This window comes from Echeneis naucrates, chromosome 6, assembly GCF_900963305.1.
Source record: "Echeneis naucrates chromosome 6, fEcheNa1.1, whole genome shotgun sequence".
NCBI lineage: Eukaryota > Metazoa > Chordata > Actinopteri > Carangiformes > Echeneidae > Echeneis > Echeneis naucrates.
Window position 1 is genome coordinate 10771236 of NC_042516.1, and position 27135 is coordinate 10798370.

At 38.6% G+C, this 27135-nt stretch overlaps 1 protein-coding gene across 1 annotated transcript in view; it reads left to right on the top strand.

Annotated features, from left to right (window-relative positions):
- The window catches only part of LOC115045320 (F-actin-uncapping protein LRRC16A-like), a 51335-nt gene that overhangs the window by 17061 nt on the left and 7139 nt on the right, over positions 1-27135 (top strand). Inside the window, exons 3-20 of the mRNA XM_029504947.1 lie at positions 5404-5454; positions 9944-10003; positions 11409-11530; positions 12429-12526; positions 12712-12782; positions 13015-13088; positions 13294-13369; positions 16858-16946; positions 17389-17483; positions 18029-18115; positions 19708-19811; positions 20595-20672; positions 21391-21467; positions 22567-22671; positions 23080-23149; positions 24819-24900; positions 25005-25104; positions 25363-25417. Of these exons, the coding sequence (XP_029360807.1) occupies positions 5404-5454; positions 9944-10003; positions 11409-11530; positions 12429-12526; positions 12712-12782; positions 13015-13088; positions 13294-13369; positions 16858-16946; positions 17389-17483; positions 18029-18115; positions 19708-19811; positions 20595-20672; positions 21391-21467; positions 22567-22671; positions 23080-23149; positions 24819-24900; positions 25005-25104; positions 25363-25417 (1494 nt within the window). The remainder of the gene's footprint in view (positions 1-5403; positions 5455-9943; positions 10004-11408; positions 11531-12428; positions 12527-12711; positions 12783-13014; positions 13089-13293; positions 13370-16857; positions 16947-17388; positions 17484-18028; positions 18116-19707; positions 19812-20594; positions 20673-21390; positions 21468-22566; positions 22672-23079; positions 23150-24818; positions 24901-25004; positions 25105-25362; positions 25418-27135) is intronic.

The following is a 27135-nucleotide window of genomic DNA, read 5'->3' on the forward strand; positions in this document are numbered from 1 at the left end:
GACATGCTGGTGTGTGTGTGTCAGCAGTTATTCATAGTTGATTATTTTTCAAGTAAGAATGCTTGAATTTGCTGGTTCCATCTTCTAAAATTATAAAACGCTGCCGCTGTCTTTGGCTTGTATGATAATCATTATTTTGTTATGGATAACAAATCAAATAATATTAAGAATATCTTTATCTACTGGGCAACAATTTAATACACAAAGCATGTGACATATTACTGATGTGTTACTGTGATCAACCAAATAATGCTGATATGAAGAGCTGACAATGCGGGCCCATCTCCCTCAGGCTCCATGGGTGAACATAACCTGGACTCTCATCTCCAAATAAGCTTTGTGAGGGGCCCAAAGACACAGTTGTCAGTACTGTGTAGGGCAACATATCATCAGCTGGTGCTGTCTCAACTCATGGAGCCACAGTCAGTCTCAAAGGCTGTTCAAACAACTTCCGTTTGTGGCACTATGGCACAAGGTTAGGGTGTAATTTTTCAGCCTCAGAAGTAGGTTTGAGGCATGACAGAGCTATTTGACTAAAGTGGGTTCAGGAGACCACATTAATCCAGATGTCATCTGGCATTTGTGTGCTGCCACAATCCACCGTCTTGTTATAGAAATGATGAAGAAATTCTTTGAGAAAGCTCTTGTAAGCATAAAGTGAAACATTGTGACATAAACATCTTGGACAGAACCTTTTCAGTTGCCGGCCCTACCCTCTGGAACTGACTACCCAAACCTTAAGTGACTGCACCGACATTCAAACCTTCAAATCCCTACTAAAAACCCACCTTTTTAAATTTGCTTTCAATGTGTAATTAATTGTGTTAATTTGAGCTCTTCCTTTATTTTTCTTGTATTTTGTTCTTAATTTGGCTTTTTGTGTCTAGTTTGTTTTAAATTGACTTTTGCCTGTATTCTATCTTTGAGTTTGTAGCATCTTTCAGCACCTGTAAAAGCATGTAACAAATAAAATTCATTATTATTATTATTATTATTATTATTATTATTATTATTATTATATCTCTGTGCATAATTTTTTCTTATACACACATGCTTTTTTGACATTAAGGTCCCTCATTTCGCTTTGGCCTCTGAGTAGTATCAAAATTCATTTCCCATAATGTCAAAGCTATTTCCCGAAGCTTAGAATAATAATCTATTAAGAACATTGTACATATAAAAGATGCATCTTAAACCCTTGAATGCTTATGGCAAACAGCCTTTTTTAATGATTACATTTCTAGCAAGCTGAGCATTTTTTATTATTATTATTTTTTATCATCATCTTTGGTGCTCCTAAAATATTCTCACCCAAACAAAATGAAACAAAGGAGTGAACTGTGAAAACAGTCTAATGGATATCTGAGCGTGAATGCACACTGGAATATGATGGATGAAGGAAGCAGTTTTGGCAGGAGTAGATTTCCTGTGGCTGAGTGCTGCCATATCTGAATGACTGCAGATCAAACTGTGCTCTGTGCTGCCTTGCTTCCTACAGAGTCTATAACTGTAGAGAGTGAATGGTGTTTAAGGGGCTGAAAACTCATTGACATTCTCAAGCTAGGCTTGGCACTGCACTGTGCTACTTTGATGTGAGTGAGTGAGTGAGTGTGAGCAAAAAGATACTGACATTGGTATTGCAGTGAATGGGCTGCACAGCAGAAACATAGACTCCGCATAGCAAATTTATTTGCCTTACAATTCATACACCACGGTTTACAGGCATTAAAATCATAAATAGAAAATACATTTCAAAGAGAAAGAAAGAAAGTAAAAGACAAAAGACAAGTAAAAGCTGCAGCGAATAATAACGTTTTCGAGCTTGATTTAAATGAATTAATAGTTGGTTCAGACCTAAGGTGTGCAGGGAGGTTGTTCCATGGGTGAGGAGCATAATAACTGAAAGCTGCTTCACTTTGTTTGGTTCTGATTCTGCGAACACACAGTAGACCTGTCCCTGATGGCCTTGGGGATCTGGATACTCTGGATCCATATGGAGTTAATAAGTCCTAGACCATTTAGTGCTTTGTAGACCAACAGTAAGATTTGATAAGAGTCTATCCTCTGACACACAGAAAGCCAGTGTAGTGATCTGAGGACTGGTGTGATATAGTCCATTTAGCCTGGTGTTTGTAAGGACTCTTGCAGCAGCATGCTGGATCAACTGCAGTTGCCTAATTGTTTTTTTCTTTTTTTAGGCCAGTAGACACCATTACAGTGTCTATTACAATACCATTGCCATTACAATCTATAGAAAATAAATGCATGCACAAGTTTTTCTTCTTTAGACAGAAATCCCTTCATTTTGGCTGTATTTCTGAGGGGTAATAAGCTCATTTGGTTATGAGCTTTAAATAGTTGTTAACATTCAAGTCAGAATCAATAATTACACCAAGATTTCTGGCTTTATTTGTTGTCAGTGACATAGAGTTAAAACGAAATTTTTGGGGCCAAAAACAATCACTTTTGTCTTATCTGCATTGAGCTGAATAAAATTCTCGCACATCCACTAATTGATTCGATGAAAACACTTAATCAGTGAAAGTAAGGGACTATAATCATGCGGCGACACCAAAATATAAAGTTGTTGGTCATCTGCATATGATATGATAAGAAACTGCATGTATACTACTAACCCCCTAAAATGGGGTTAGGGTAAGATCTTGTTGACTATCTCTCATGTTGTCTTTTTAGTGTGCAAGTGTGTTAGGCAGAAATGTTATGTTTTATTTCCTATTATTCCATATATGTTATTATTTATTCATAAAGAAATCACAAAAATGAAACTGAACTTGGTTTGTGTATTTGTGAGTGGACATGTGTATGTTGCGTGTGTTTCAGGCCAAGGAGACAAATGGTGATCCCCAGCCTGTGGCAGTTATTTTGTATGTGAGCTGCCCATTTCTGTGTGTGTGTGTGTGTGTGTGTGTGAGAGAGAGCGAGAGAAAGAGGGAGGAGAGTTATAGCAGATGCTCTCTGGTTTTGTAGACATGCTCCAATGCTGCTGCCATCTGGTTGGCTGAGCTGAGCTAAAGGTGGGATGGTGGTTGCTGTGAAATCATTGGCTGATAGCAAAGCTCAAGGCTTTAAGTCCACTTAAGACGGTGAGCGGAGAGACAGAGAGGGACAGAGTGGGAGGGCAGTCGAAGGGACGAGGGGGGTCACCACCGGGCTGCTTTGGCTTTGTCCATTTAAAAGGGCAGATGGAGAGAGCACTGCACTGGGAAAGAGCAGAGGGTAGTCATGCGTTGATAAGAGGAGAATGGGTGAATGAAGAAATGAGAGGAAATCCAAGAGGCTGTTACAACAAGACTATACAACTTTTCATGTGTGGCCAAATTTGGCATCTGAGCATCGAAGAAGATAATCTATCGTTGTTGATGTTAATTATTTTCCAACTGGATTTTCTGACCAATTCAGTTTCCAGGCCAGGTGAACATAATTTTTAACAATGGCAGAATATTAACCTTTCATAGTTTACGAAAACAACGCTCAAACATACGGAAACAAGTTATAGTAAAATCAAATTAACTATGAATAACAAAAAGTTGCAATTTCTTTGTGAGATGTAGTAAAAACTGAAGGTGACGTTAAAAGATTCCATTACATACTATGTGTTTTAGTCAACAGATATAGACAAAGAGTGAGAGTGAGAGGGGGATTTGAGTATAGCAGTGGTGACTGCTGCTCTTTAGGAGAGGTTATCTTTGGTCACACAGGCCTGCCTGTCTATCTTCATCACATCAAGCCACGCAGACCCTGTCTGTGGAAAAGAGGCACGGAGGGCCAGTGGATAGCACTGTTTCTTTTTTTTGTTTTTACCCCCGTCTCTTAATCCCCCTTTTTTTCTGTTTTTAGAAAAGGTTATGATTTGTCATAGAATTTGCTCAATCTTTTTTGCTCCCGTGCTGTCTCTTTACCTCATTTGCCCTTCTTTCCAGTCATTGTTTATTTTGGACTTGTGAGTACTCACTCCCCACTCGCCCTTCCTCTATTATTTCATCTTCTGCTCCTTTACTGTAAAAACGCTTCCCCACTTTTATTCCACCTCTGATCAATCTTTCTGCTCTCTTCCATTCCATTCTCTTGGTTTCATATTTTCATTTTCATGTTCTGTCTAGCCTAACTAGAGCTGTTTTTATGCTCTTTTGTTGTTGTTTTCTGTGGTGTCCAACCTCAATCCTTTTCTTGTTCTGTTCCAAACCCAGCAAGTTTGAGTTTCCTTTTTCTGGGGCCTCTCTGCCCCCCTTTAAATACAGAAATCATGAATGTTTTGGTGCTGTTATTCCAAGCGTACATGCCATCAATGCAGAGAGGAAGGAAAAAAAAATACACAGTGGTTACACACGAAAGCCATTGCAGCTAAGGGCAACCACCCACGACTTTGCTTCCACTTTAGAATAATAAATGAATAAAACTTTATTGAATGTTGGACAGAAGAAAATAAGCACTAACTATAAGCATTAATTTAATAAAACTTTCAGGCTGTTTCACTGTGTTATCTGGGAAACAAAGTTCTGATTCGGAGGATAATTATTTCCTTTTAATCATTTTGATGGTCAATCTTTCAGTTATTTATTTTTTTGCATGAGAAAATGCATTGTTATGGCTCTCCACTTGTACTATCACTTTGTATTTGACATCTAGGTTGTCTTAGTTGAGCTTTGCCTTTGACTTGTGTTTGGTTGCTGCAATGATGTAACAGAGACTAGAAGAGACTCACTGTTTGGATTGCTGAGTGTACGCAGCACAGAACTCTGCCATGAAACTGTGTCTTTGTGAGTGTTAACACATTCTCAGTTCTCATGAATTGTTCAAATCATTGTCATAACAATATTGCACTTCAGTCTGAATGAAGAGGGTGTTGTCCTCATAGGCATGCCAAGTTTATACATTCCAGTTATGCGTCCTCAAGCCTTGACTTTTTTTTTTTTTGTTTTTTCTTCTATATCTCAGAAACAAACTCAGCATTTGCTATTAAACAATTGCTTTTGGCAACTTATGTACTCAGTGGGCAATGGCAACACAAGCAGCAAATCAAGGAAACCACACTGACCTACGTACAGTATGATGGTCTCGCTTAGACAGGGTCTTTTCTAATGACAGCCAAGACAATTAGGTTACATGTGATATGCTGTACCCTTCAACGTGTTAAGGCTAGGCCCATCTTTGAATGTCTCTGAAATTATTGTCTGTTTAGATGTTCATTTTCAAATAGAAGGCAATTTTTCCCATCACTGTGATTTCTCAGACAGAGAAGTTTCAGAGTCACACGCCTTTTTTTTTATCCTGGTGACTCAACAGGAGAGCTCTCTGTGTTCTTTCTCATTTCCCTGTTGTTGTCAGTCAGAGTGTATATTTACAGCTACATGCTCATTACAGTCTTTGTCCTCTTTGTTCCAGGCTCTTGCGTCTCACCGAGCTTACCTCTTGACAGCCCGTATTCCCACCAAGGTAAGAGCAGCTGCTCAGTTTTAAGTACACTTTGTGCTGCACATTCAGGACTTTGTTACCAGGGACCAAAAACAATGTAATAATGAAAATGTTGTAAAATGTCTCTTAGCAACTGTCTGCGTTTTGTACCCTTTTATCATTTTTTTTCAAAACTAACCCTTTTTGTAATGATTATGATTTTTGAGATTGTCCTTGTTTCTGTGTGTGTGTGTGTGTTTTGCATGGGTGCTGCAAAAGAGTAGAACAGAGCTTAAGTAGTAGTTGTGTGTTACTGGTTAGTTAGAGTTTTCTTTTTTTAAACATGGGAAAAAAGGGTTGCCATATGCAGTACAGATGGCTGTTGTTAACACCATCACCAGCGATACCAGCATCATTGTCACCACGACCACATAAAAACCAGCAGTGCGGTAACACGATGCAGATGTTCCCTTAGACTTCTAGAAGTGCCAGTCAAACAACTATCAGCATCAGTGCTGCCACAGTTTACCTTCCCATCAGGCTCAGGTGACTGTGTTGCAGCTTCAGTGTATGGATATGACTTGCTAGCTTTTAAAATGGGCCCACAGCAAATGTAAATAATATCCACTGCTGGGATTCCCTTCGATACCTTCTTCCCTTAAATGTAGATACACAAGTGTGAAAATGGAGAGAAGATATTATCACATATTCATATAGGAAAACACAGTTTAACATCTCTGTACATGCAGGTATCAGTAATTCTCAAATTGCTCAAATCAAATATTTAAAGTTTCAAAGTTTCATTCTTCACCTTCATACCATCAGTTGTATTTGTATGTAGAAGTTTCAAAGATTTTCATGTCATCTGATCATCATTAGCAGACCTTTTAAGCACCAATGTTCCAAGATAACAGAGGTGGTGAGAAGTCAGAAGAGGTTGTTGAATATCTGCTGATGATCATGTGATATGCAGAACAACTGGTAGTTTACCAACTATGATCATTTTCATAACCATTACACAAACAACATGTTTGAATATAAAAAAGGTGCTCCGTCCCACTTCAGCCAAACCTCTATGTACATTATCTGGATTCACAAACCTTCTGCAAGGAAGAATAGAACCTAATATTATTTTCCCCAACTCATGACATCATGAAATAAAGGCGCGCAGGCCCAGGAAATACTTCACAGCTGCCCTTCAAATAGATGCTTTCCGGCAACAGGATGCCTCATGGGACAGTTTAGGTGATTGACTGGTTACTTAAAAACTGATTTGCAGGTTTACTCGGGGTAGAAGAGGCCATAAAGACCACTCAAACTGACCCGGGTTCACATGACGTCATATGTTTTCAGTATATGAGCCGTTTATTTAGCTGGCCCGGCTGTTTTCCATTTGTCTGCTCTCTTCTGACCTGGAGGGATTAGACACTTGCTATTTGTATGCCTCATCCTGCGTCTGTTTTTTTCCACATCACGTTTGTCTTGCTCTCATTTTTTATTCTCAATGTCATGATTTGGATATTACTCCTGCTGCACTTTTCTGTTGTTTGAGTTTGAATAGGGTGCAGTAAAAATTCTTATTGTAATTACAGTATTTCAGTCTTTAGAAAAGAACTATTCCCTTCTCACTCCAGATTACAAACACAAATAACTTCTTCCCTGCTTATTCAGGATTTTCATTCTCATCCTTCTCTTTTAGAGATTACTGTTCTAAACTTTTTTTTGCCTTGCTATCAACAGAAATTAATATTAATACTTATATTAATTAATCAGCTATTCAGATAACTTTGATGATATAAAGGCAACAGCAGAAATTATTCACATCCTCACATTTGGGAATTTTAACCTGATAATCTACTCCATCTTTTCCTGTATTAATAATTGAAGGTAGGAATCTTTTTTTATTGATTTTGTTTCATTGACTCATCACAGCAGCAAAAAGTATAGCAGTAACGGTCGTTCCCAGATTTTCAAAAAATGCCAAGATTATATGTTGACCCATCCATCTAATTTAAGGATCTTTGCCATTGCTACATTGCTACAGTTTATATTTCCATAATAGTACCGATAATGCCAGTGCCAGGTGGTTTCTTGCTTCATCCTGAGATTCTTAAAAGATTAATCCTGGTAACACATGTAAGGAGCTGACTGTTACAGTAAATTTCCTTTTATAAATGTTTTTGATTTAAAATCAATATCACAGAGGAGACAATTCAACTGCAAGTGAAAGTTAGCCTTTGACAACTGTTGCAACACATGAACTATTGACTCTATTCAGACTCTATTCATTAGGTCTTTGACAGTTTTTGGAGTGGCCATTGGAGTGTATTATAGAGGATGCATTTCATGTATCATATTTTCTGTATGAAAAAGATACATTCTAAAAACGCATCTCAATACACAAGAAATAATTGTGTTGTTTGGGATTTAGTCTGAATTGTTTTTCCAAGCAGAGCCCAAAGCCTTAATGTTGAAGTGTTGTGTCACAGTAAGAGAAAACCTCAGTTACATACCTTCTGTGTATTCTTCTTCTCTTGATTATAGTTGAAATCCCCCTCAGGGTCTCTCAAGCACCTCTCAGCGGGTTTTTTTTGTGTATGTGCGTGTGTGTATGTGTGTGCATGTGTTCACACGTTTGTGTGTGTTCAATTGATAGTTTGGCACCTCTTGAGAAGCTGCAAGGCCTTACAGTTTCCTCCCAAACATCACACATACTCGCTCTGTCTGTCTCTCTCTCTCTCTCACACACACACACACACACACACACACACACACACACACACACACACACACACTGTAACCTATTGTGCCGCTATGTTCTGTACTCCTGTGCTCTCTTTACCTGTTTTACTTTAATACTCTTTTTTACTCTTTAATGTCAGAAGTAGCAAAAGACTGTGTGTAAATACAGATGAAAACACACAAATGACATTGAGAATATCTTGCAACACCCTATTGTTCAGTTATTATCCATCCCAATAAACAAAACAGCATGTTGTATTTTGTTTGAAAATGTGAGGAAAAAAAAAAGATAGCAGAAGTTAATATGACAGATGGACACTGAACGAATGAGTGAATGATGCAATTACTCGAGGTTCTCCTTGGTTCCTCCACACACCTCCCAGCATGGTGGCTGCCATTGGCTAGAACTCAGAATAATCAGTGCATGACACTCACTGATCATTGGCTGGATTTCAGTTTAGTATCGTAACGTCTCTAATACCAAAACTTTGAAAAACTGAATTTGTGTTTATAATTGACTGTAATATATCATACATTCTTGATAAGATGGCAAACTGGTCTGCCTGACAAACTGATCATGTATTTGTGTTGTGATTATAATTGGAGCTTTCTTTTTAGTATAGGATAGTATTGACTTTATGTTATTTCTGTTCCTACAAATAATTTAATCATGAGTTGGTAACCACAGACATCACTAAAGTACTGTGTATACGAACACATACATAGCATACACAAATGCACTGCACACTGTAGTCAGACAGTAGATGAACAGGCTCCTTATCATCTCCCAGCTCTCCTCTCTGAGCCAAGCCTCAGGGACATCATCCACCTGGAATAGTCTGGCCTCTTTCCCTGGCCTGCCCGGAGGTACTGAACTGTATGTGTGCATCAGAGAGAGAGAGAAAAGTAAAAAGAGACATGAAGAGGCTGTGTAGGAAAATGGTCTGCTCTTCATTTGGTAGTGCGATACTATACTATTTGTATTCAACTCCCCCGACTCACATAAAACAGTCTCTTTTTTTCCTCTCTCCTTTTAATGTATGACAAGGCAGGCTGCTCCTCTTCTTCGTTTTCTTTGTCCTGAAGTGCTCTATCCAAACAGAATATGATCCGTTCTTCTTTTTAAATGTCTCTTTTTTTAATATGAATTTTTCTAGTTAAATGGAATATTTCTCCAGAAGGCTGTATTGATACTAATGTCTGATTTAAATAATCCGCTAAGCAAAGTGAATATGAAAACTGTATACAAGTTTTTTAGTGTCTTATCTGTGTGAACTGTAAATAAACTGGAACCAATGGTTTGATGCAGTTCTCAAGCTGGTATTCATGCATCTTGATTGCTATCATTGACTATATCTCCTCTTCCTGTCTTTGTTCTCATTTGACGCTTCAGATGTGTCAAATGGTCTGTTGAAAAAACATGTTTACATGTAACTCAGTGAAAGAGTGTGGAAAGAGCTAAAACAAAACGGAGTATTGCATCCATCCCTGTTAATTATGGAGCAGACATATTTTTCACACCACATTCCCCACTCAGCCAGACAGTGTTATTAGCGATGGCTCACTCAAACACAGAAACACACTACCATACTGAAATAAAACTGCAGCTTTCCTCTCTGTTGTCATTCAATGAAAAATCTTGTTTTTATTAGCTTTGCACAGTTTTTTGTGTCTTTGTGTACTACATTTAATTTTTTTTCTGATTTATTCAAAGCTGTCTGCAGTTGAAGGCAGCTCAGAAAGATTGTGATATTTCAGCTATTTCATTGATGGCATCTGCTCTTTTTAGGTGGATCACTCCTTTAATTATCTGGAGATCCAGGGGATTTCATGTAACAAACCTACACAGGTAGGAACCTCATACCAAAACTACATTGTGATTAAATGTTAAAGCATTGTTTTCGTACTTTGGGAAATAAATTGATTTGTATTCTTTGTATGTGATAGATGAAAAGATTGACTCTTGACTCTGTGTTAACTATGGAGCCGGAGCCAGGAGCCAATTAGCTTTCTGCAAACTCTCAACATCATATAGTTCGGACTAAAACCATTTCTCCTTTTCTTCTGTGTCTGTTTTGAAATTAAACCAATGAGACCCCATGACATTGTTATTCATTTTGGACTAGCCACCAGTCTTTATGGCATAAAGACTTAGCATAAAGTTTATGCTAAGCAAACCATCAGCTAACTCACATGCCATAGTTTGCACACAGAGTAGAATCAGTCTTCTCACCTGAATCATTACAAATAAGCAGGTAAGTGTATTGCAAGCAAGTTTTAATGCATGCAAAGAGGTTTTTGTACAAAAATGTTGCGTTTGCGTTAGTTCTTTTCCAATGAAGTCAAAGATCAGGCTCAGCTTCAGGACACCTCACAACTGACTGAATGTTACCTGATATCCTAAAGTTTAATGATAGATCCAGTCACCACAGCAGACACTTTAATAAATAGGAGACAGAAAATGACAAAATATCTTGGATGCTCGTCCATATATTATATAGTCCTGAGGAAAATCATTAACATTTGACACTAAGATCTTTGCATGGCCTCAGAAGTGACAGCTCTGTGTTTGATGTTTCTAAATTGCCGAGAGCTTCCATTCGGCTTATTGACCAGAGCTGCTTAACTGTCAGTCTGCAGGATCTCCCTACAAAACACGATAATCTGTCACTAAATATACTGTTCCTGCAGCGTGACATCTCTTAACATTTATTTCGAGAGGTTTTTATTTTTTCAGGCTGACTGATGGCTCAGTCATCATATTACAATCTAGGATTACCTGAACCATCTAGGATTATGTTAATGTTGGCCTTTAGGGGAGCATGTACTACCTTACAACATTTGCATAATTGCTGTGAATCTTGATATGACTCGCTGCTCTTAGTAAATTCTATTAAATCTTTGATCTTTGACGTCATGCAAAATTGGGGGTTGAGTGGATAGATAGGTTCTGTGTAAATGCAGTGACTAGTTAAAGGAAGAAGAGTTGAGGAAAAATGCTGAATATGGTTAACCTAACCCTAATAGACACACATTACACTCATGTCAAATCCTTTGAAACAACTCTTCTTACACATTAGACTTTGCTTTGCTTAGTTTTTTTAAAGTGGGCTGATGCAGGGGATGGAATACTGTAAAGAATTAAAATGACTTTAGAAAAAATGACTTCAACTTTTTACAAGTCGAATAATAATGTGGTAGGAGTGGTTAGGGTTAGCTTGTGTGACTCACTAATCAAGGTTGTGTTCTTTTAGCTGCTGATAGAGTATGAGCGTGGCTCTTTCTCTCTGAAGCTGCTCTCCTCAGAGGAGGTTAATGAGGTGGTTGCTCACATAGGAAACTGCTTGCTGAGGATATGTCCTGGTCTACCGCCAAGGTGAGTTTAGCCTCTGTATGGTTGTGTTAAGCAACACTTCACATTGATCTGTTATGGTGTTCATGTGCGATATTTGAATTAGAAATTTTTAGCAAGCAATGTTGTTATTTGTTGATTTTGCATGTCTCATGTGTCCCTGATCTTTACATGTGTTACTTTAGGTGAGAATAAGGCTTTTAGAATACTTTATTTAATTTCCAAAAACGATAACATGCATTGTGGTAAGATGATAAACTGATTCACAAGGTGCAGCTCTGTCCTGGGATGCCCCCCCGACTCACTGGAGGTGGTGGGAGAGAGGAGGTATTGAGGGCCAAGCTGTCATCCATGTTGATGAATGACTCTCAGCCCCTGCAGAAAAACACTGACAGGATTGAGGAGCTCCTTCAATGAGTGGCTGCCCCCCTCTACCCAACTCAATAATAAATATGCAATAGAATTGTCTCAATGTGCAATTCAACCACCTGTATTTTATTGTATATATTTATTTGCGTATTCTTTTTGTCAATTCCTTTTTTCTAACCCTAACCCTAAATTATCTTACCTATTTTATCTTAGTACGGATGTGAATCTCATTTAGTATATTTTGAGTACAGGAGGTATGAATAGGAATGCAGAAATGACTGCAGGTGTAAAACTATAAACCTTTATAACCTTGTCTTGGACTTGTTTAAGAGGCAGTTTCTAGTTTTGAGCTGCTTTCTCTGTTCTACTACTCTGCAATGTAAAGACTTGGTTGGAAAACATAAATTGACAAGAATGGCAGTGAGAAACTAGCCTGAAGCTGCTTGATTGAAACTGAAGGCAGAGTGGAAGATAACTTTTTTTAAAGATTTCACCAGCTTAAGTATAGAGAAGAGAATACAAAATTTTGTTCTCATTTATTTTTTCTTCTCAGCAAAGTGATGAAGAAGCTCTCAATGGAGCCTCCTGACAGGCTGACCTCTCTACAGACTCTGTGGGAAAGCAGCAAGCCTACTGAACCTGGACCTTGTGGTATGAAGCCTGTGACTGGAATTACTTTGTATAAGCCATTGCTCTGATGTATTTCTGTTGTGTCAGTTTTGTAATTTATATATACCATATGTTATGAAATCAAGCAATTACAATATGTTTATAAATTCACTTTAAATTACAAGAGCTTTTTGCGGAGTTTGTTGAGTTTTCTGTCTCTTGCGCAGGTGGGTTTTCCCAGATGTACAGATGTGTTTGTGACTGGTTGGGGCTGCCTTACAGAGAAGAAGTGCAATGGGTGTGTATTATTTATATTCTTTATACAGTTGCAGCTGTGCGTCACTGCCGTTGGCTAGATAACATAAAACTGCATCAATCCCTTTGATTAGTTAAAAGTACAGCTGCAGTAGTGATTGAATATATTTCTCTATATTTCTCCATGCTCATGCTTCCTTTTGTCCAAAAATGAATGACTGATATGCTGGTGTATATATTTTTTTTAAATAGTTTGGTTAATTTTACCTTTCCAGGATGTGGACACCATCTATTTGACACAAGACACTAGAGAACTCAATCTGCAGGACTTCAGCCATCTGGAAAACAGGTGAGGAAAAATGTATTCACAACATGGCAGCACAGTATGTCATGACGATAAAGGCCAAAGGGCCAAGAACAACAGAAACCAGAGTAAGAAGCATAGAAGGAGTCACATGATTTTTCTAGATATAATAATGCTGAATTCACCACATACTGTAAAATAAAACTGAAGACTATTAAATTTCAGAAATGACCTTTTCTCTCTTCCTCAGGGATCTGGTGGCCATAATAGCAGTACTTGAATTTAACCAGTGGTTCACAAAGCTCTCCACCAAGGACTACAAACTGGTCAGTTGCTGTTCCTGCCATCCTCTTCTGATGCTTGTTACTGCTTGTTTACTTGCTTATCTTTCCTAACCCACTGTTTCACTAACTCATCTAAACACATTGACATCTATATAATCATTTAAAGTGCAGGGGTAGTGTGTTGGGAAATCAGTTTTACAACTGCTCTAACTACATACCAGCAGTGTTTTTACATACATTAACCCATGACTACACATATTCAGTCACCATGCTGGATAAATGGTTTAATGTTTGTTTGTTTTTTTTTCTCTCTTCTGCCACAAAATGCTGCAAGTAATCCACATTTAATCGCATAGCTGAGTTAAGTAGTGTGGAGTCGGGGTGTGTGTGTGTGTGTTTCCCTGCTTGTCTGTCTGCTTCCTCTGTTTCTGTCACTTGTGAAAAGGTCCTACTTCTCACTGTCCTGACTGCTCTACTCCTGCGCTGCATTGGTTTTACTTTATCTGAAGTAGCCACTGTGTTACTGGAGTTTTAAGTGTAGCAAATAAAAGCCACAGCTATTGCACCATCCAAAAGGAAGCCAACACTATTAATGTGACATGTCCAGCTAAAGTTTCTTTTATTTATTCATTTGATTAAAGAAGCTGGATCCACAAATTTTTCAATTTAATTTAAAGAGTACTCTGGAAATAATCAATGTATCAACTAATTCATTAAGCAGCTAATTAATATAATGTAATGATGATTTTTATTTTTTAATGCCCTAAATATTTTTTTTTCTCCTCCTAAAATATCTATCTGTGTCCTTTTATACATGTGATAATTATTCAACCTCAACTACTGCTCTATGTATCTGACTGTACAGAATATTTCCCCTTTGTTTCTTCCACCGTATCTCCACTCTGTTGTCCGAGGATCAGTCCAATGTTCTTGTGTGATAAGACTCTTAATCCTTACGAGACAAAGGGGCTCAATGTCTCAGACTGGTTCCCCCCCTGCAGCACTCCATCACTAAATCGCTGTCTTGATGCTTCGCTCAGTCTTACCAATTACCACACGCAGCTTCTTCAGTCTAAATAATTATGCCATACTTCCGTCATGGGCAATTGCTTTTGTATTGGATTTTCAGTGCCATGTGCACATCTAGACACAAACACTTGCACAGGAACATGACTACCATGTCTCTTCTATCTCTACTATAATGGAAGCATTGTGTTGTGCCTGAGTGAAGTCTGAGTGGATGCTTTTGCAGATGTTTTATAACCTCATGACCTGAGTGAATTTCTTGGGCTTGGACAGTAACATCAGTATTTGTGGCAAATCCTGTTGGTTTAAGTGCCTATTTGGTAACTCTGAAGTGCAATAGGGTCTACTCTATTTCCCCCCTTTTACCCATGTGTGCATGTTTGTATGGTGATAACAGAAGAAATTGAGAAACAAAGGCCTGAGGGATGTGCTCTGGATTAAGATTTTGGCTTGGTTTTGATCTGGTTCCAATGGGAACAATAACAATTTAGAAAGAAGAGTGGAACACAGACTGAAGTGTCGACAGCAAGCAGAGCACTGAAACAAAACATAGAGGTCAGTGGACAGAGAGTGATACAGCAGTCAGATGAGTAAGGATATGACCCAGAAGGTGTGTGGACTGTTTATATTGGAAGAATGTGGCCAGAGTTGGAGACAGGCAGAAGAGGAATTAAACGTTCTCCCACTCTCCACTCACCAAATCAGGAGATGTCACTGTTGCAAAAGTTCAGCTCAAGGGCAACACTGCCTATCAGGCTTAACCAGTGCTGTTGAGCTATATGGTTGCAGCAAGTCCAAAAAGATGTTACATTTATGGAGTATCAACAAATAAATAATAACAAAAGAAAAAGTGAGTGAGAAGGGCATTAGGGACGTTTAATTCACCAGCCTCAGTCTTAAATTACAATCTAACCATATCCACAAGCAGATAAGGAGTATCTCTATGCAGTGAACCGGAATATATATATATATATAAACACACACACACACACACACACACACACACACACACACACACACACACACACACACACACACACACACAGACATTCCCACACACACACACGGACGATGAAAGTGAAAAATTGTGCTGCTCCTCCTCAGTTCAATCTAGCGGTTTGTCCTGTGGTGAATAATGAAGATGCTGAGCTGTAAATGAGAGGAGAGAAGAGCAGGAACAAACAACAGAGATAAGAGAAATCTGGTCCTCTCATGATCGCTCAGTGTGTGTGTTTCTGTGTGTAAGTGTGTGACTTTTATCCAGGACCTGGGGTCACAGCATGATGAGACTATTATTTAATGAGTGGCAAATGGTGCATCAGTCACAGTGCAAATGTCACCCAGCAGTTTTGTTGTATGTCCTGTGGAAAATACAGCCTTCTTTGTGTGCGCTCTGCCTGTTTGCGAGGCTGCAACCAACAGAAATCTCTTCTTTTTCTCTATTTCATCCCTGACTACCCTCAAATCTCCTTTTTCAGGATTACACCATCCCTCACCACCCTCCATCATTCTTATTCCTCTTCTGTAATACTCACAGTTTCACTGAGTAAACATGCGAACAACAGTCCCTTTCTTCTGTCGTTCCCTCTCGCTGTGTCTTTCTCTCTCCATTATCCCTCCGTCCTTTCCTCCCCATCGCTGAAGATAACAGTCTGAAACAAAGTCGCCAGTGTTGTTGCCACAGTGAGGCAGCTGGCTGAAAGAAACAGTCCCTTATAGCAGGAATGCCAACAACACGGAATGACAACAATACAATGATCCAGTAAAGTTCAGTTATGATGAAAAAAAGTTTGTGTTGTGGGTTTGTGCAGATAATTGGTTTCATTATAACACAGAAGCTGTGTGTGTGTGTATGTGTGCGAGTGCGTATTTGAGTATGATGCAGCACACAGTGAACTGGGTCAGTGAATATCTGGGAAGGGCATGGCCATGCAACTGTTGAATTTTTAATCTATATCTAAATTTGAGTGCTCTGGCTCCCTCGAATCTCCACTCCTGTGGGGTTGAGACCACAGAAGCGAGACAAGTTTCTTGCTTCTAAGTGTCCAGACTCTGCTTATCCCAGTCTTTCCTTGGAAGAAGTGGAAGAGAAAATATTTCTGCCTTTTTGACATCACAGTGCAGCTTTAATGAGCATCAATGACCAGTTTCATATTGGACCTGTGGGAAAATCTGGTGTCTCTAAAGTTAATTCCTGTGTTGTTCACATCACCTTGAAAAAGCAATTTCCAAGCTTTTGCGGTTTCTGGTGAAATAGCTACTTGTTTTTTAGCCTGTTCAGCTACTTAGCATCTTTTTCATAACTTAATAACTTTGTTCTGCTGAAAGTGTGTTATTATAATAGTTAAGAATATGTCTCTCCTTATATATCATATCTGTTTTATAGAGGATGCCTTTCTCTTGTGTGTGTGTGTGTGTGTGTGTCTCTTTTCATTCTCTTTTGGTTCCTTTACTAAGCTTACCTATAGATGTGTGCATAAAAGAATGTTTTTGTGTGTATTCAGTCTGCAGATGTGTGTGAGCAGATCCTCAGGGTGGTGTCTCGATCCAGTCGACTGGAAGAATTGGTTCTGGATAATGCAGGACTCAAAACGTAAGATGGTGCAAACCAATTAGAGGGTATTGCAGCAATTTACCATGTCAAAGCCAACTAAACTGTAATGATGCGCTCCACTCAACCATGAAACCTGCAGCACAGGATCTAGGACTAGGATCAAGGCTTTCGAAAATTAATCCATTCTATTGACTAAAATCTGCATCAATCTATCCATCACATCTCCTGACAATTTAAAAAAATCTAAACTAAATTGAAAGATCAATATTAAATTAAAATTTCAAAGTTTGCACTTCGATTGGGTGTATCTAAATTTTATATAACATGGCACATATCTTAAAATTATGAAATATTAAAGTAAATAAAAAATCTCGTGAGTAATGTAGCTTTTCACCACTGGGACTTTGTGAATATAATGGTGGCACCAGTGCAGTACATTGGTTATACGCACATTATGGATTCACTCTTTATCACTCAACAGTGATTTTGCCCAGAAGCTAGCTGCTGCCCTGGCCCACAACCCAAGCTCAGGACTCACCACCATTAATCTTGCCAACAATGCGCTTGAGGACAGAGGTATGATACCATCTCTAATCTAGTCTAATGTTCTCACCTCTGCTCTTTTATACTTTCTAGTGTGATTCATTCTCAGCGGTCACTTTCCTCTCTATCCAATATACTCACTAATTTGTTCACTGTATGACTTATTTCACAGCTTTACAATATGTTAATATTCAATGCCAGACAACACCATTCTTGTTGTTTATTATTAGTGCTAGTCAGAAATTAGAGGATAGGGTCTAATTGTCTGCTTGAGTATGAGTATTATGTTGGAATAAAAGGATTGGCTTTCTCCACGACGTGTTTAAGAAAGTAATCGAGAAAGACTTTTAAATTTTGCATGTAATTGGTTTAGGGGTTTGTCAGTGCTCTGTTAATGTTGACACCCGATTTTTAAATGAGGCTGAATTTTAGTGAAAGGAGGAAAGAAGTCAATGATGCAGATTTGTCTTCAGAAATGAGGAGTCTCTGTATTCGTGGTGCCTGTAAGTGAAAGAAGTTACAGCAGCCAAATGAGGGAGAGGTGACATTGTCTCTCTGTTTCCCCTTTCCTGCTGTAGGTATTTCCTCTCTGGGTGCTCAATTTGCCAAACTTCGCATGGGACTAAAGCATTTAAACTTCTCCAAAACCTCATTATCACCCAAAGGTATGTGAAGTTTCGCCTTCTGTTTGTCATGAATAAAGCTGATACAACTGGTGAATGGTATATGGTAAAAAATGCAATACATAAACACTCTTCATCTACCACTGATATGCTGGTGATACCTAATTATTACACTATTAACTCTGTGAGTGGAAGTAAGAAAAAAGAAATAGGTTTGTAATTTGTGAGTGCACAAACACAAATTGTAAATAATGTCTGTTTTCATCTGCGTCACTGCTGGTTCAGTAGATAATTTTGTAATCTTTAGCCCCATCTTGTCAGCACGATGGAAAAATATCTCTGCAGTAATGGTTTAAATGAAATGCTGTGAAGAGGATGGTTGTTCTGAAGTTATTCTGACAAACAGAAACTCAACGTCATAATTTCTAGATTAAATATGACTGTTGTCACTTGCAGGTTAAATTTCCTGTTGGCTCTCATCCAAAGTGCTGCAGCACAAAGCACCATCTGTAGGGAGCCACTGTAAACATGCGCTGCTCTCAGGCAATCAATACAGAGCTATCATATTCCACAGTGTTGGGATAGTGAGAGAGCTTCGCTGTTTAAACTGAGCCCTGCATGCCTCACTAAAGGCTCAATCCATAATCCAAATCCCCAAAGGCCCCCAGTGATCAAAGAAAATGTAGAAGATTGAAGACATTTTATTTACTGGGATGTTTTTGATGCAGCTATTAATCGTACAGTTTGACATTTGTTGTTTTGAATTTTAGTTTCATGTGAATGCAACTTGATGATGTTGATTCTTGCTTCTTTTGAAAATTATCCTGTGTTCTCTCATTTTTCTTTTTACCATGTTTTCTTCTGTGTCTTTATCGAATCAGTCACTTGACTATCACGCCTTCATTTACTGGTAGACAGTCAGGACTTTATAAAAGTGCACAAGTCATGTGATAGATGTGACCAAACACAGCTTGTTATGAAGTAGAATATCAAGTTTGTATTTAGGTTTTTCACAAATTTTCTTATAACATAAAAAAACAAAACAATGGGTTATGGTTAACATTGTGTGGCACAGGTAAAGGGAATGGATAACATTTAAAAACTGTGAGAAATCTTCCTATTTCACTTTTCATTCACTCTTCATTCTGCTCCTGTTCTTTCCTATCTTCACCCACTGCTCATTTCCTGTGTTATTTCCTCCAATATACTGTCAAGACATCAAGGAGGGCTGTGAGGATTGAGATAGTGCTGACTACGTGTCTCTCTCTCTCTCTCTCTCTCTCCCTCTCTCTTTCTCTCTTGCTCTCGCTCTCTCTCTTTCTCTCTCTCTATCTCCCTCTCTCTTTCTCTCTCGCGCTCTCTCTCTCTCTCTCTCTCTCTCTCCCTCTCTTTCTCTCTCTCTCTCTCTCTCTCTCTCTCTCTCTCTCTCTCTTCTCTCTCTCTCTCTTTCTCTCCTCTCTCTCCCTCTCTCTCTCTCTCTCTCTCTCTCTCTCTCTCGCTCTCGCTCTCTGTTTCTCTCTCTCTCTCTCTCTCTCTTTCTTTCTCTCTCTCTCTCTCTCTCTCTCTCTCTCTCTCTCTCTCTCTCTCTCTCTCTCTCTCTCGCTCTCTCTCCTCTCTCTCTCTCTCTTAATTAGGGGTGAACAGCCTTTGCCAGTCACTGAGTGCCAACCCGTCCATACCCAGCAGCCTGGTACATCTGGACCTCTCAGGGAATATACTACGGGGAGATGACATGCAGGTACAGACACACAAATGTTGAGTGTATAGTCTATCTCAGAGCTGGTATTGTTAGTGCTTAATTGATTGGCACAGTTATGTGGAGGCTTCTTAAGACCCTTGTAAATCAGTTAGCGAGCCACTCTGTAGGAGAGAATCAGAGAGCTCTGAGATGTGGGAAAAACTCTTGACTGTCTGATAACAAATCAGAACCCAGTCAAACATGCACAATCACACATATCACAGTGATTTACTAGTGATTTATAGCTGGACAATAAATCATGATTTGCACAAACAGAAAGGTTAGTCTCATGTGCTCATAATAAGTAAGGTTGGTTTCAAGAAAGAAAAAATTGACATTTTGGGAATAGCTCTTTTCTATTTTCTTCATGCATGTGTTGATTTAAACTTTAGTTAAAGTAAACAGTTTAGTATATAAAAATATTCCTTTACACTTAAGTCTGCAGGAAAACACCAATTTACTCCAACTTAAAACTGCATCTTTCCGAATGATAGGATGACCAAATTTATTCTGCATATTCATCACCCACCAGATTATTGGTCAGATATAGTGATACAGGTTTGATGTGGGAAAACAGAAACTGTGGTGAAGCAGGAAAGTTATTTGTGAAAATTTATGACAAAAAAGGAAACCAAAGTTAGAAATTCAACAACAGTGGTGGAAATGTTTTGTCAGTACGGTCCACAACACATCAGTCTGCTAGCATACTGTACAGATGAATGTTTAACTCTCTCTACATTACCACAGTTTCATCTTCTGGTTGTTCTGTGGTCTGTTTTCTAGCAATTCTGTCACTTCCTTTGTCAACCGAACAGCCTGGTAACCCTTGACCTTTCCAATACTGACTGCTCATTGGACCAGGTGAGTCGGATGGTGCATTTTACATCCTACCTCATGGAGAAATGGAGGATAAGGAAACAGATTTATAGTAACGACATACAACAAAACCGAATAATTTTATTCCAGAAATAAATAACCTGCAAGTAAGGTAATATCTCATTATGCAACATTGGAGGATGAAGCCATTAAAATTTGTGTTACAGAGAATGTAATCCAATTTTATACACCTGCTCAATCTGTGTTGTTGTGTGCTGCCTGTGTAGTGGTCAGAATAGTATGTGTGATATATTGATGTCTGTCTGAGAGCCAAACACATCTTATTGATTAGCCTGAGATGTAGCCAGCTGTCAGACTGTCACCGAAGATATTGGCAAGCCTTTAAAGCATATTCTGTCGCTCTCGTGCACATTCGGATATATACACATTTGCATACAAAAGGATTTAAAAGGCACTAAGAAAAATGCTTTTAGTGAAAAAGATTAAATTCATGAATATTTAAAGCCCATTTCAAGACAAAGTTTTCAAGTTGCAATTTCATGTTTATTGCAGCAATATATATTTGTAAAATACATCCAGAGAAGGGAAACTATATCATTATCGTTACAAATATATATGTATATATATGTGTGCGTGTGTGCGTGTATATATATATATATATATATATATAAAATGTACTTCAAATGAAAATGTAATATGAGGCATTTTTACAGCTCACTGTCATATTGCATGTGCAATCCAGGTTTGCTCTGCCTTGCTGCGAGGCTCAGTCCAGCACCTCTCTGTCCTCAACATGTCAAAAAGCATCTTCCCCCACAGGTGAGAGCCTGAGTTTTACAAACAAATACCTGATGATGGAGAGGAAAACTAATTATTTGTTGTTGTCAGACAGGCAAAGAGGTACTGCTTTCTTCCAAGGATTATTGATTAAAAGTACAATTTCATAATTTCCCAAAAGCCACTCATATTGCACATGCTTCAACTGAAAGTTAACATGAAAAAATCTGATGTAGTGGAAAACAGTGTAGTATAAATTATAATAGCTGATTTCAGCCCTGTTTATGCCATGATTAGGCATGTTGGTGTGTGACACCTGCTGGTGACAACAGGCTTTTACAGCAAAGCTCAACTTCATGATCAGGTGGCAAGTGTGTGTGGATGTGTATGTATCAAATCAAATCAGGTTAATTTACATACCGTGATGTCATAACAGAATTACATGAAGGCACTTTACAAATGGAGCAGGTCTAGAAACTAATTTTATAGTAATTTCAAGAGACCCAGCAAATCCCTCCATGAACAAGCACTTGGCCACAGTGTCAATGAAAAACCTCCTTTCAGAGGCAGGAACCTTTCATGCATGAGCGTTTGTTGAGTCTGTAGATGTGCATGATTCAAAAGTGTTTAAATTTCATTAATGTGCCTCTCTGTGTATGTGTCAAACAGATGGATGATAGGTGGAGTTCTCTTCCCATTATTATGTTTCTTTCCAATGTGTCCCCAGGGAATTTAGGACTTCATCAAAGGAAGGGGTTGGGAGGTAGCGAGGGAGGAGAGGATGTGAGTGTAGTAGAAATGGAGGGATATAACAAGAATGTAGAGTGGGGCATGTGGAGGAGGTGAGTAGATGAGCCTGTACACTCTGGCAGCAGGAGAGGATTAGTGTAAATCTGGGACTTCAACTGATTCTGCCTTTTTTGAAAATTCCCATTTTTTTGGAGTTAAAATAAATTCTTAAAGGCTAGAACCTAAAATGGGTCACAGGCTTTTAGGCTACAGCACTAGTACTGAAAGTTTAATGTTGGATTGAATCCCAGGTCAGCTCAAGGAACTTCATCATTTAAACTGCTATGGTATATGCTGACCTTTTTAACTTTGTTATTGGTCACTGTTTGATTTTCCTCCTCTCTCTCTGTAGGAAAGGAAAAGAGGTGCCCCCATCATTTAAGCACTTCTTCAGCAGTGCCATGTGTCTGAGCTCCATCAACGTGTCCGGAACCAAGCTGCCACCAGAAGCACTCAAGTGAGCCAATTCACATTTAATGTGTCTGAGGAACAGTTTCTTGTGTACTACATTCACTCGGATTGTACACTTTGTTCTTATTCCCCATCTAATTTGTCCACTTGTGTCAGAATTTAAAGCTTTAAAAGATACAGAAAAATGATCTTGTGTTGTCAGCCTATATGAGAGTGAGAAATTTCTATACCTCAGAGTGAATTTGGACACTGGCTTTATGTGATTTTACTAAAAGTACAATTTTTATTAATTGGAAGTAAATAATAAAACAAAACAGCAAAAACATATAACCTGTGCAGACAAATGTGGATCTTAAAACAATGCATTCACAAATTACTTTCAGATTTTGATGAAAATCTGAATTATAATACCTTTCACTTTTCTGTTTTAACGTGCATTATAATAATGTTTTAGAGCGCTCCTGCTTGGTCTGGCTAGTAACCCCAATCTCAAAGATGTGACTCTAGACCTCAGCTGCTGTGAGGTGAGAAACTCATAAATCATTTCAGACAAGACATTTCTTATAGTGTGTTCATTTGTGCCCAGCTCATGATGGAATATTCCCTTGTGGCAGCATTTGGATTTTTCCTCATTTGGAGGGATTCAATCATTCATGTTCAGGATTTCTGGGGCTGAAGGGTTGAGGGTGGGGTGGGATCTGATTCCACAAAATCCATATAAAAGCATTTCTAATTTCTCAATGCGTCTTTTCATTGTGTACAACTAAAGCAGATATATGTGAGCCTTTTCTACCATCAAAAGGTAATTTCCTAACAAAAAGATGTGAATATTATGGAGAAAAGTTCACCTTCATTAGAGACAGTGTAAGTACAAAGGAGACAAGACCTGGCTCGTGCAGCTGCAATTACAATCAATGTACAATGAGGAAAACCTGTTCAGTAAAAGCACAGAAAATGCTGGAATACAGTGAAAGTGTGGTGCAAGATAATAGACTTCATCCAACAGATTTTAGGATGGCAATGGCTTTGTTTTATTCCTCGTTCTAGTATTAGTGCTCTCTTCCGTTAAAAGTTTTAAGTGTCTTTTTATTATAGTTTGGAGGCAATTCAATCAGGTTTTTAGAATTCACTCCAAAACTGTATGTCAGGCCATCGACACTGCTAAGAGGTTGTATAATGGAATACTTGGCAGAAATGAACAGCAGTCAGGATGGATGAGATTCGGGGGTGGGGGTACAGTGCAGTTCAGTTTTCCTCTCTAATTGTTTCATCTCAACTCTCTCTCATACAGACACACATACATGCACCAATTCCCTGCCTTGCACCCACTCAAACAGATGAAAACAGCTTTCTTCAGATTCAGTAGGGTTGCTAAAGATAACACATGAATACAAATTACACAGGAAGTCCAATACCAGATTCCCATAGAAATTCACCCAAAGGGAAGCTGCCAGTGAGGGGGGAAATTATGCACTCTGTCCTTTTTTGAAGCTTTAATAAACCATTTAGTGGTGGCAGCCCAGAACTGTACACTGAGTAGTTTGACAGTGAGGACTCTTAACTGGGTGTTTGTGTGATGTTGTGTGTCTGTGATCTGTGTGTGTGAATAGAGAAGAGATCATTAAGCACCTGTGTTTTGTTGTAACTAATTGTTGGCTTGCCTCTGACATGCTGTTCTCTCCTCCTAATGCTTCTGTAAGCTTGGCCATTGTGTAAGTACCAAGCACTGACTTAATAATTAGCGTGTCAGCTTTCTCTATTCGTTTGCATGTCTGTTTTGGCAGACTTCTGCTGATCCTTTTCTTTTGATTTGTTCTTCTATCAGCATTTCACAAGAAATTAAAAATGCTTAAATATCCAAACAGCCATCCAGACGATCTATGGAGTTATACAAAGCAGCCTAATTTGCCACCGTTCCCTTAATCCCTTAATACCAAAAGTTGCCCTCCAAACTCTGAGTCTTTCCTACACAATGCATGTTTTATCTCAAGCATGCTGTCCACACTGCTTCATAGATCCTTAAATGGACTTCTTCTGTGCATCGACTTGCCCATTGTCACAGACAAGTTTCAGGAGTTATGCAGCAAGCTTAGCAGCTTTACGCCAGTTACTTATCGCTGTTTTACATTGTATCTAAAGTACTTCGGGCTTTTGTGGAGTTGTGTATTTTAACGCACCCCCTTTTTTTCACAGCTGCGATCAGGAGGTTCTCAGATCCTTGAGGGTTGTATTGCTGAGATCCCAAACATCTCCAGCCTTGATATCTCTGATAATGGTAAGATGGCTGCTTCCAGGCATATATTTACCAACCTAAGTCAAAGATTTGGAAACCCATTCTTCAACTGTATTATTATTTTTATCCAAATTCCCTCCCTGCAGGTTTGGACTCTGACCTGTCCACTCTGCTGGTGTGGTTGGCCAAGAATCGGTCCATCAGACACCTCTCTCTGGGAAAGAACTTCAACAACATAAAGTCAAAGTAAGAATACAGTACCAGAAGATGTGCACATAATTCACATGTACATTATATGGCCAGTGGTTAAGCCTGAGATGCCTGAGAGTTTGGTTGTACAGTAGCTTACCATGACTTCATTGCCTGCTGGTCACTAGGCAAAACATCAACCAGCATAAAATTAAAAGCATGAAATTCTGTTGTAATTCGTGTATGTTTGCAATTGACTATTTTTTTCTTTTGTATTTTTCTTTTCTTTGTTTCTCTCCCTTTTATGTGCCTTAGAAACCTTGCTCCGGTGCTGGACAGTTTGGTTCACATGATTCAAGAGGAGGAGTCGGTGAGATTTTATTTCCTTCAACTCAGTGTTTAGTTTTATCATGGGGTGTAGGCTGGAGGTAACAGAAGCCTCCGCCTAAACAGATGCTCTAGGTTCAAATCCTGTATCAGTATCAGCATCTTACTGGCTGAATCAAATCACTGAGTCTGCACCAGCTGCTCTACAGCTGAACCCTGACCTCTTCAATGGAGGGTGGTGTGAATGGAATTTACTTGCATTGATCCATTTGATGGAAAATCTGCTACACCAAACATAACCTTTTGCTAAATAACATCTATGCCATTTAATTAATTTTAAATTGTGACAGTAGTGAATTGTGTGTTGGTTCTTGGACAATAAAGGGAAAGGAGAGCATTGCACCAGAGCAAAAACAACTAAACTGTGTCCATCAATCTAGGCAGTTTTGTTTTTTTTTAGCTACTGCTGCATTGTGTGTACAGCACTGTGTAATTATTGCTTTCAAAGGTGCTATATGAATATAGTTATTATTATTATTATATATGGGACATCAAATAGAAATGAAAAGATCTTTGATAAGTGGTAATGTTTTTCAGTTACATTTTTAGAAAAGCTGCAAAGAAAACAAACCAATCTTTGCCTGCATTCCAGCTATAGCCCTTCTTCCCTCCTTCCCATCTCTCAATCTATCTTACTCCTTTTATCTCCCTCTCTATCATGGGAGCTGTAACAAATTTTGCCCCAGTGCCTGCCTTTCTTTGTCTCCCACAGTGCTGGATGTGTTAGATTGATGGCCCTATTGAGTTGTTCTGTGCTGGATTGGCTTCTTGGTGCTTCATGTGTGTATGGGTGTGCAAATGTGTGTGTGTGTGTGTGTGTGTGTTGTATTATGTGCATGAGAAGAAATATGTGTGAGCTGGCTATCTGGTTAAGCAGGTGGATGCTTGAGTACAAAAAATGAAGGAAAGGAGGAAAAACCTTAATGCATAGCTAGTAAAAGAGATAGGAGGAGGTTAAATGTAGCCAAAGGATGTATAAATGCAATAAACACAGGGTGGCTGGTCTCACAAGGGTTTATTATCTTTTAAAAAACGCTTACAGAGATTTGTTCAGACCAGGGGCCAGCTTTGGGAGTAATAACTCCATGATGCACAGCGTGTCTGCATGTGAGAAAAAAGAGGTCCTGTGGAAATAACAGTGAATGTAAAATTTTATTTAGCAGTACATCTACCTTTCCTTTTTTTTTTTTTTTTTTTTTTTTTGCAGTACATGTTTTGGAAAACAACACACATAAACCCATAGAAACGCACATCCACCCTAGTGCATACAAAGACAACTCCAGGCAGCACATTTACCCCTAAGTGTTTCTGTTTCCTGGCCTAAATCCAGACAGTTAGACTTGAGATTACTATTGAGATGGTTTCTGCTTTATTTATCTTCGTCATAAATTAAAACCCAAATTTAGCAAAAATAAAATTGTAGAAGCAAGAAGAAATCATATCTGGATGTAATTATCAGGACATGCTTGAAATGTAAGCAACTAGAGATGCAGGAAAACTAAAAGCAACCTCACTTGAATAACACCATGAATAACAGTATTAGTATTTGATATAGTGTAATCATTAAAATCATCTCTTTGTTTCATTTTTAAAGCACAGAAGAAAAAAATCTGCAGCCTTAGCTTCTGGCACATAAACTTGTATCTATTTAAATTTGCATGTTTAATGTCTGCTGTGTTCTCCACATGAGCATATCCAGGC